The sequence below is a fragment of the Eimeria maxima genome, genomic scaffold, assembly GCF_000499605.1.
Source record: "Eimeria maxima Weybridge genomic scaffold, Emw_scaff631, whole genome shotgun sequence".
In the NCBI taxonomy this organism is placed as follows: domain Eukaryota; phylum Apicomplexa; class Conoidasida; order Eucoccidiorida; family Eimeriidae; genus Eimeria; species Eimeria maxima.
The window spans coordinates 10,001-20,226 of NW_013566652.1; the positions used below are offsets into that span (position 1 = coordinate 10,001).

General features: G+C 51.5%; 2 protein-coding genes across 2 annotated transcripts in view; both read left to right on the top strand.

Moving 5' to 3' along the window:
* EMWEY_00039450 (TPR domain-containing protein, putative) overlaps positions 1-3,340 on the top strand; it is a gene marked incomplete at both ends in the record, with an annotated part of 5,182 nt that extends 1,842 nt beyond the window's left edge. The window contains 12 exons of the mRNA XM_013482468.1: positions 1-69; positions 279-449; positions 693-789; positions 960-995; positions 1,097-1,299; positions 1,450-1,511; positions 1,719-1,833; positions 2,046-2,224; positions 2,405-2,565; positions 2,790-2,891; positions 3,054-3,118; positions 3,236-3,340. The exon at positions 1-69 is cut by the window's left edge and continues 54 nt beyond it. Coding sequence (XP_013337922.1) covers positions 1-69; positions 279-449; positions 693-789; positions 960-995; positions 1,097-1,299; positions 1,450-1,511; positions 1,719-1,833; positions 2,046-2,224; positions 2,405-2,565; positions 2,790-2,891; positions 3,054-3,118; positions 3,236-3,340 — 1,365 coding nt within the window. The remainder of the gene's footprint in view (positions 70-278; positions 450-692; positions 790-959; positions 996-1,096; positions 1,300-1,449; positions 1,512-1,718; positions 1,834-2,045; positions 2,225-2,404; positions 2,566-2,789; positions 2,892-3,053; positions 3,119-3,235) is intronic.
* Positions 3,341-3,938: 598 nt separating this feature from the next.
* Positions 3,939-9,917, top strand: EMWEY_00039460 (hypothetical protein, conserved; the record flags this gene model as incomplete). Its single annotated transcript, XM_013482469.1, has 4 exons — positions 3,939-3,995; positions 4,279-6,564; positions 7,013-7,574; positions 7,864-9,917. 4 exons carry the CDS (start codon positions 3,939-3,941, stop codon positions 9,915-9,917), a joined length of 4,959 nt encoding a protein of 1,652 aa, XP_013337923.1.
* Between the last annotated feature and the right edge of the window lie 309 nt (positions 9,918-10,226).

Below are 10,226 nucleotides of genomic sequence, written 5' to 3' on the forward strand. Positions count from 1 at the left end.
CTCAATGCAGAATTCACGAAATTTGTTGAGGCATTAGCAGATGGAGAATTAAAACTAGAAAATGGACAGGTAAACCCTAAACCCTAAACCCTAGGTAAACCCTAAACCCTAAACCCTAAACCCTAGGTAATCATTGACGGGTAAAAGATACCGTATTGGTCGTGGTGATAGGGAGATGAAATGGCTCTTGAAAGGAATCGTAGATCTTCACCCGAGAATTAGGGTTTAGGCTTTAGGGTTTGGAAATTAGGGTTTAGGGTTTAGGGTTTGTGGTTCAGCTGCTATCTCGTGAGGGTTTGCCTGCTGACTGGGACACGGAGTTAGCATCCCAAGAAGTGCGGGAGGCAGAACCTAAAACCCTAAACCCTAATAAAGCTGCGGATACACCCCGTGATGTTGAGAGTTCCCTTCGCGAGTTAGAGGAGACATGGAAGAAGGCACACGAAAATGTACGGCAAACCCTAAACCCTAATCAGATACAAACCCTAAACCCTAATCTGGCGCAAACCCTAAACCCTTATTAGCAGCAACCCCTACGGCAGTCCTAAACCTGAAAGTCTTACACGGCAACACCCTCTCCAGCCAAAACCCTAAACCCTAAACCCTTCTACTTAACACGAAGTACTGTCATTTGAAGGTTTCAAAACGGGGTTTAGGGTTTACGGATTAGGGTTTAGGGTTTGTGCAAATAGGGGGAAATAGACGCTGAAGAGTTGAAGTTGTTTCAGTCAATCTTTAGATCAGAGGACATGGATGAAATATTCGCAAAAGGGTTTGACAATAAATTAGGTAAACCCTAAACCCTAATTCGAGGGTTTTGTTCCATTGAAAGGAGTGTTTTTAATCTACGATTTAGGGTTTAGGGTTTGGGCCCCCAGGTGGAGGGTTTTGTTCTATTGAGGAGTGTTGAGTCTGGGGTTTAGGGTTTAGGGTTTAGGGTTTGGGGTTTGCGTTTGCAGTGGAAGACTTGGGGCCTTCTACGGTTGAGGACGCGGGTGAGCGGGTGTGCGAGGGTTTAGGGTTTGTAAGGGTTTGTAAGGGTTTGTAAGGGTTTGCTAGGGTTTACTAGGGTTTGTTGTGTGTGTTACCCATACAGAAGAGGTATCATCCCCTGTATACTTCCGTCGCCAAAACCCTTATCTAAACACTAATTTAGGGTTTCTAGAAAAAGCGAATAAATTAATTAATGAAGGAAAACTACAAGAAGCAATATTAGTCCTTGAGGCAGAGGTGCAGAAACACCCCAATAGTAGCGAAGGATGGAGGTTATTAGGACAGTGCCATGCAGATAATGAACAGGTAAACCCTAAACCCTAAACCCTAAACCCTTCAACAGAACTAGTCGTAAATTCAAGAAATTCACCAGGGGAGCGGGAAGGTCAGAGGCACAGGCGATGTTTGAGGGTTTGGGGATTAGGGTTTAGGGTTTAGGGTTTAGGGTTTGTTCAGGACGTGGAGGCTATCCATTGTTTGAAGCGAGGCCACAGTGTTGATCCTTACAATCTTGATAGGTGAGCCCTAAACCCTAATTGCAAACCCTAAACCTTAATGGCAAACCCTAGACCCAAATGGCAACAGCAAGGGAGAAACGGAGGTTTGGACTTGAGCTCTAACGGTCAAGGATTTAGGGTTTACTGTCCACCGCTGAGGGTTTAGTGTTTAGAGTACCTCCAAAGAGCTTAGAGTTTAGGGTTTAGGGTTTAGGGTTTGCGTTGCAGTCTGATGGCATTGGGGGTTTCTCTAACTAATGAATTAGATGTAGGCCAAGCCCTTCTATACTTGAGGACTTGGCTGGCAAACCACGATGACTTCCAGCATCTTCCTGGTCTATCGGTAAACCCTAAACCCTAAATAAACACTAAACCCTAAACCCTAAATAGACCCTAAACCCTAGTTTAGGGGATATCTTGTATCAGGATCTCTCTGTCTCTCTGTCTCGTTTCTGTGGTGAATTACCCCTCACCTGCCAAGCATCCTCCAAACCCTTTTGAATTAACCAATTAGTGTTTAGGGTTTAGGGTTTAGGGTTTAGGGTTTATGTTTAGGATTCTCCTCCTACGGATTTTCATGCATTAAAAGGGGAATTATTATCTTTATTTGAGGAAGCACTAAAACAGCCCCATGATGCAGCAGCACAATTGCATGCAGCATTAGGAGTTTTATGTAATATTGACAGACTTTACGATAAGGCATTAAGTCATTTTGCTGAGGCCCTTAAATATACGTAAGACGAGGGTTTAGGGTTTAGGGTTTAGGGTTTGGTTCTGTGGGAGGAGTAGGGCTTGTTTTGTTTTTTCTTTTGTTCTAGTGATTTGGTCGCCATGTGGTTATGTGCTTGAATTGCATGCATTCCATCCAAACTAGGGTTTAGGGTTTAGGGTTTAGGGTTTAGGGTTTATTGCAGGAAAGGGAGCGAAGCTGCATCTTTATGGAATAAGATAGGAGCAACATTAGCGAATTCAGGAAGATCAGCGGCAGCACTTTTAGCGTATAAACAAACCCTAAAATTAAAACCTAATTATCCAAGGGCTTGGGCTAATCTAGGGGTAGCTAAGGCTAATCTCGGTAAGCCCTAAACCCTAATAAACCCTGACAAACCCTAATTCGCCATAGGAAACCCTAGTATCCCCTAGGAAACCTTAGGAGTAAACCCTTGTCCGTCAGTCCCACAAAACCCTCAAACCCAAACCGCTGCAAGGCCTGAATTTTGCTTTGCCAGCGAAGCATAGGGAGGTTCGCAGACTGCTCCGCGAGGGTTTAGGGTTTAGGGTTTAGGGTTTGCTGCGCAGGGGAAATGGAAGAAGCGCTGCAGCACTATCTTGTTGCTTTGGAGCTAAACCCTGAGGCAACACATCTTTGGCATTATGTCCGCAGTGCCTTAATCAGCCTAAGTAAGCTGAACCCTAAACCCTAAACCCTAATTCGTGTTTGAGCTACCAGCCTATGCGACGGCTTGGGTCGTTGCAGGTGTGCGAAACCCTAAACCCTCCCATCCATGCGTGTGCTAGGGTTTTAGTTGGTGCTAGGGTTTAGGGTTTACGTTCCTGCTGCAGACCGATATAATTGGATTGTCTACACAGAGAACAGAGACTTGGAGGGTTTCCGGAAGGTCTTACCGGTGAGTTTTTCTTAATGTAAACCCTAGAAAAGGGTTAGCTTGTTAGCAACATCGTGATGCCCCTATGGTACCAGAAGTGTAGGGTTTAGGGTTTATTAGGGTTTGGGGTGTATGCAGAGAGGAGACACGCCACCGCTATCTTCGCTTATTGCACCAGGAGACCCGCAAGCAGCAGAAGAAAGCCCGAGGGTTTTGCAGCAGATATACGGCCTTCTGAGCTAAACCCTAGGCTCTAAACCCTAGCAATGAATCGTTTTCGCCTCGAACTTCATGCGAGGGTTTGGGGTTTGCAATAACTCTTCATGTCAACTAAGCCTTGGTTTTAGGGTCTAGGGTTTAGTGTTTAGGGTTTACGGCGGGTGGGAGAATGCAGTATCGAGTGTGTAGAGCTAGCTGACCTTCAGTTCAGCAGATGGCTTCTATCAAGCTTCTTAGGGTTTAGGGTTTAGGGTTTAGGGTTTGTTCATTAAAGACACCAGTTATTCTAACGGCGAGGGTTTAGGCTACACACCGACCGTTTGTAAACGTTGGACTCCCGGTGAGCGTCGAGGGTTTAGTGGTCTCGAGAGGAGCAGTTGGATACACTTATTAGGGTTTACAATTTAGGGTTTAGGATTGTAAGGGTTTAGTTGTATAAAGACAAGCCATCTTAGCTGAACAATAAGTAGTTTTTGTCATTTTATTAAGCAGAAGGATAGCGAAGTTTACAACCACCCCTCGAGCCTGCGGGGCGGGGCCGCCGGGAAGCCCAACCCTAAACCCTAAACCCTAATCAGGGTGGTTTGAAGCCTGAACATTGAAATCAAAAATAGTTCTGAAAATGCAACAAATTGATACATTTATTCTTTCCACAATTCCGTTGGCGCGCCGCAAGTCGGTGCTGCTCCGAATCTTAGGGTTAATGATTTGGGGTTTAGGGTTTAGGGTTTAGGGTTTTAGGTTTTAGAGCAGAATAGCTCTTTGATATCTTCCGCTCTTTTTTCCGCATTTTCCGCCAAGCTTTTTAGCTTTCTTTTATTTTCCGTTTTCTTTATTCCTTTAAACCCCCCAGGAGGCGAGCCGGTAACCAGCGATTCCTTCAGGTACGCTGAGAGAGGCTCTGTCTTCTAGGGTTTAGGGTTTAGAGTTGAGGGTTTAGGGTTTACTCCTTGGCCCTTAAGGTACTTTTCGACTTCGATACAGCCTGTCCCAGCGGACAAGATTCGCAGCAGGCAATGCAGCAGCAACAAACAGAACAGCAACAGCTGTCACCGCAGCAGGAACTGCAGCAAGGCCTGCAGCAAGAGCTTCAGAAGCTGCAGCAGCAGCAGCAGCAACCCACACAGGTACACAGCGCAAAAGAGCGCCTGCAGCAGCAGCAGCAGCAAGGTTTCGCGCAAGTGCAGACGAACACGCAGCTGGAGCAAAAAGCAGCACAGCAGCGGCAGCACCTAGTTCAGCAGCAGCAGCAGCAGCAGCAGCAGCAGAATATGACAGGGGGTTTGTCTGAGGATATGCCGCTACCTTCTTCTGCAAATGCTGCTCCGCAGCAAGACAGTGCAAGTCTCGTTCCGTCGTCTTGCAGCAGCAGCAGCAGCAACAGCCGCTGGCTCAGCAGCACCAGCATGAAGCAACAACCAACAGCAGCAGCAGCAGCAACAACAGACGGCAGTCGGCTGTCAACGCAGGAAGAATCAGCATCTTCTGGTGCAGCAACGTTAGAAATCAGCAGCAGCAGCAGCAGATCTTCTCCTGCATCAACAGCAGATCCCGGATGCCACTGCAGCAGCAGCTGCTGTAGAAGAAATAGCAGCGATAGCCAAGGTTTGTCCCTTACGGCAGCAGCAGCTGCTGCTGCAGCTGCCGAAGAGAACGCTTCAAGCGATTCGTCGGCAACTGCAGCAGCAGCAGCAGCAGCAAAGGGTCACAATAGCAGCAACAGCCCGCTTGCCGGCCTTATACCGTACAACGCAGCAACAAATGTAGACAGCTGTCCGGGTAGCGCAGCGGCAGCAGCAGCGGCTGCTGCTGCTGCTGCAGCGGGTAGCAGTACAGCAGGTAGCTTAATGGGGAGCCCAGAAGAAGCAGCGACAAGTGGGCATCTTCGCTCTCCGAACAACCCTGCAGCAGCAGCAGCAGCAGCAGCAGCAGCGGCAGCAGCCGACAAGCGCATTTCAAGTGGGGAATTGCCTCCAACAGCGGCAGCGGCAGCAGCAGTAGCAGCTGCAGCAACAGCACCAGCAGCAGCGGCATCGGTCAGTAGCAGCCCAGCAAGTTTGCTGCTGAGCCCAGGAGCAGTCGTTCACTGCAGCAGCACATGCGAGTTGATGCTAGAGAGAGCAGCAGCAGACAGCAGCACGGGCTCGATGCTACGGCAAGCAGCACCGGCAGGAGGAGCAGCAGCAGGAGGTGGAGGAGCAGCAGCAAGTCAGCTGCCTGTGCTGCGCCGGGTGCAGATTTTGCCATTAAATCATCCCTACACTTTATCTGCTGCTGCTGCTGCTGCTGCGCTGCGGCAGCTGCAGCAAATCAACCCGAGAATATACCCAGGTAGGCTGTTCTATGCGAAGACAACAGCAGGAGCAGCAGCAGCAGCAGCAGCAGGGCAGCTATCAGAAGCATCTCTTGGCTCAGCAGCAGCAGCAGCAGCAGATATAATTCATGTACTGCCTGCGGACCCAGCTGAGGGTCCGTTCCCTGCCAAAGCAGCAGCTGCTGCTGCGGCGGCGACAGCTGCTGCTGCTGAAGGATCAGCAGCAGCAGCACCAGAGGGTTATTTGCCTTATGTGGTAGCAGCAAGCGAGCCTGCTTCTGGTGGCATCTGCAGCAGCGAGACACTGCTGCACTGCAGCAGCACCGCTGTTGCGAGACCAGTAAGGAAGCTGCAGCTGCTGGCTCTGCTGCAGGACTCTTTTTGGTCTATTAATTCAGGTGTACCAAGGAATACAAGAGTAATAGGTATCCGGCAGCAGCAGCAGCAGCAGCAGCGCCAGCTGCATAGGGAAGAACTGCAGCAGCAGCAGATGATGAACGCAAATGTGCAGCAGGAGTCCGGCAGTAGGCATCAGCCATTCTTTCTGCCCCCTCCAGATGTGCAACTGCCTTCTGCGTTCAAACCAGCTGCTGCTGCTGCTGCAGCAGCAGCAGCAGGAAGAAGGGGAGACAATTCCGCCATTTGGCGGCTTGCTGCTCTGGTGACGCCTGCTGAGAGAGCGAGACAACTGCAACTCCAACTGCAGCAACAACAGCAGCAAAAGCTTCGGCAGGAGCAGCAGCAGCAACAGCAGCACCACGCAGGTCACGAGCAGCAAATGCAACTGCAACAGCAGCAACAGCAGCAACAACGGCAGCAACCGTCCCATGACACTGCTGACATGACAAGCGAGAGTTCTCTTGCTGAGTTAGAGGACCCATCAAAGGATGACAACAACGCCAACAGCAGCAGCAGCAGCAGCAGCAGTCCATCAGTATGGGGAATAGGGGATATTTTTCGCAGTATGCATCGTGGTGCTGAATCATTATTACGTTCTTTTATTTCATTAAGAAAAGAAATATTAATTGATGAAGAAATACTTTTTTCTGCGCATGCAGCCCCATACCTTCTATGTGATTCTGTTGTTTTTCCTGGTAAAGTTTTCTTCTCTTTTAATCTCTTCTTTATTGTTGCTGCAACAGAGCCGGATTATACACAAGGACCAGGATATTGTACACATGAAACAGTAAGCTGCTGCTGCTGCTGTTGCTGTTGCTGTTGCTGCTGGTGGTGGTAGTGGGGTTAGGGAGGGAGAGGGGAGGGAGGAGGGTTGGATTGTTGCTGCTGCTGCTGTTCTTTGTGCTGCTTCTATGGGTTGTGCTGCGGTTGATACTCGTGCTGGTAGTATTATTGCTGCTGCTGCTGCTGTTGTTGTTGTATAGGAGATAAATTTATGTGTTGATCCTTATGGAGAATTTGACTGCGTCGTGATTTCTCCCTTTAAGCAATTTATCAGCAACTCCCTAACCCCTGGTGCTGCTGCTGCTCCTGCTGTTGCTGCTGAGGATGAGGAGGAGGAGGAGGTACCAGAAGAGGGGTCAGCAAGTCCCCCATCAGCAGTAACAGCAGTAGGCGCGGCAAAATCAGTAGGAATAGCAAGAGAACTAGGAGGAGCAGCAGAAGAAGATGACCCCGAAGAAGGCACAGCACCGCAACGAGCCCCACCACCCCCACCACCTCCATCACCCCCAGCAGCAGCAGCAGCAACAACAACAACAACAACAGCACCAGCATCAACAGCAGATCGTCTATCGGAGGTAGAATCTGTATGGAGGGGGGCCCTATCTCCTTTCTTATCAAGTCCTGGTGGCCGCTGCCGTCTCTTTGCTGCAGGGGATGTCTTTGCTGCTGGTCCCTTACAATTTAAAGTTGTATCCACAAACCCTAGCTCACCAATAGCAGGAGCAGCAAGAATAGGACCCGCTACAGCTATACGCATTGCCGGTAGGCTGCAGGGTTTAGGGTTTAGGGTTTAGGATTCGTGCGTATGATGGTCTTCTGGGGTCTAGAGTTCCTAGGGTTTAGGGTTTGTAACTGAGGGCACAGGCCTGATGATTGGGGTCTAACGATTTAGTCTGTAGGGTTTAAGGTTTGTTGTCGGGGATCTCTTCATGTTTCTTCTCTACTGTTGCTGTTTTAGAGTTTGCTGCTGCTCTCGCAGCTGCTGCTGCTGCTGCTGAATTTGCTGTTGCTGCTATGGCTGCTACTGTTGTTTGCGTGGTTGTGTGTGCAGAGGCAGTGGACTACAGCGTGATGGATGCCGTCTGCTTGCTGCAGCCGCAAACAGCAGCAGCAATAAAGAAGAGTGCTGCTTACCTTCGTCCCCACTTGCTGCTGCGAGCGTATCATGATCTTCCACGGGAGACACAACGGCTGCTGCAGCAGATAGGGGCTCTTGCTGCGCTGCCGCAGGAGCAACCGTTGCAGCAACCCCTGCAGCAACCCCTGCAGCAACCCCTGCAGCAACCCCTGCAGCAGCTGCTGCAACAGCAGCAGCAACAAGATGCACCACGTGAAACCAGCAACAGCAGCAGCAGCAGCAACAGCAGCGGCAGCAGGAGAAGGAGAAGGAGCAGCAGCAGCTGCGAAGATACCGAAGGCGTTTCGCTTCTTATAGGAAGCGAGGGGCCCCTAACGAACGATATGGGGAGGTCCCCGAGGGCCCCCATGAGCCCGTGCACACGACGGTTGCCTCCCATCAGGCAGCCAGCAGCAACAACAGCAACAGCAACAGCAGCAGCAACAGCAACAACAACAGAAACAACAGTTCAAGAGGATTTTGGTACTGGCAGGCCGCCGTCACCAAGCGACTTTGCTGGGGGGGCCCCCTCGAATGCAAACCCTTCCGTCTTGGGGGGCCTCTTCGAGGGGCCCATCCCTGCTAGCTCTATACGCCAGGCCGTCGGAGCAGCAGCAACAGCAGCAGCAGGTGCAGCAAGTGCAGCAGCAGGTGCAGCAAGTGCAGCAGCGGCTGCAGCTGCAGCTGCAGCAGGACGTGGATCACTGTGGCATCGTTCTCCTGAGGGGGGCCCGGAGGCCCTTCCTCAGAATGAGGGGCCCTGGGCAGGGGTGCTGGGGGCCCTGGGGGCTCAGCCCACAACCACCACCAGCAGCAGCGACAGCGGCAGCAGCGGCAGCAGCAGCAGGAGTTCTTCCCTAGGGCCCCCCCCATCATCGCAGTCTACTGGAGAGTGGGGGCCCCCTTCCTCAGCAGAATTCCCTGCTTCCCCGCATGCAGAGTCTACTGCCTCTTCGTCCTGCTGGGGCGGGGGCCGTTGGTCAGGAGGGGGTACTGAGCACGACACACCTTATGGTGCCCCGGGGGTAACAACAGAACAACCCCAGCTACACAGTCCGCCTATGGGGGCCCCCATGGGGGTTCCCATAGGCATGGGGGCTGCCATAGGCGGGGGTCAACCTATAGGCGCGGGTGCCCCCATAGGCACCCACCACGGTGCCCATCACTCTCTCCATGGAGCCACCCTTGTGCCAGGTGCATGCAACGCAAGCTTTAACTGCATAGATGGCCCTCCCCAAGATTTGCTGCACGGCGTAGGCATAAATACCCCTGCTGCTGCTGCTTGTGACAGCCCAAGATGGGGTGGGGGGCCCTGTAGCGGTCCCCCGCGGTGTACATCATATGACCAGGGAGGGGGCATCCCTGCTTCCCCTCCGCCTTTCCTAGGTGCAGCAGAAGCATCAGCAGGGCCTTCTCCTGCTAGTTCTTTAATGTCTCCTGGGGGGCCCCCCAAGGGCTCCTTCGCATCGTTACTACCCTCTGAAGCTTCCTTCTCTCTCCCTCTCTCTTCTGGTGGCGGTTCTTTCTCTTTACCAAACACAACCCGTCATCTCCCATTTAGAACTGTCCGCCTCTTTAGGGGGCCTCCACAGGGGCCCCCCAGGGGGCCCCATGGGGAAGGGGCAATGGGCGTGGTACCTCTTGGGGGCCCCCGGCATGAACAGCCTCTCGTAGGGCACCTTGAGGGGCCCCTTGGGGGGTCCCACCCACCCGCAGCTTACGAAGGGATGCATGCAGGAGCAACGGGGGCCCCAATGACCACAGAGGGTACCCTGAATGGGTGCGCCCGAGATGGCTTGCCCCCCTCACAGGGGGTTCCACCACCGTTTTCTTTAAGTGGAGGGGCTTTTGCAAGAAGGGAAGGCCTGCTGGGGGCCCTCCTCTCAAGAGGGCCCTCTAGCAGGGGGGACGTCCCCCCTCCAGCAGCCACAACATCCAACGAAGCAGCCAGCTGCAGCAGATGCAGAATGGCTGCTGCCTTTTTATGAGCTGCTGCAGCAAGGTAGGGGACCCAGAAGTGGGTTAACTGCAAGGCCGCACCAGAGGGCCCCCGTGATGCAGCACAAGGGGGCCCCTCCCTCAGCAGGTTGTTCAGGACCATTGAGGGGAAGAAGCAGGTTGTTAGTATCTTTTCTTTTTATGTCTTTGTTTGTGTCTTTGTTTTTTATTTCGTTGTTGTTCTTGCTTACTTGTCGTTTGTTTCTTTTCTTTGTTTCTTCCGCCAATGCGCCACCATATACATATAAATAAATAAATAAATAAATAAATAAATAAATAAGTATATATATATATATATA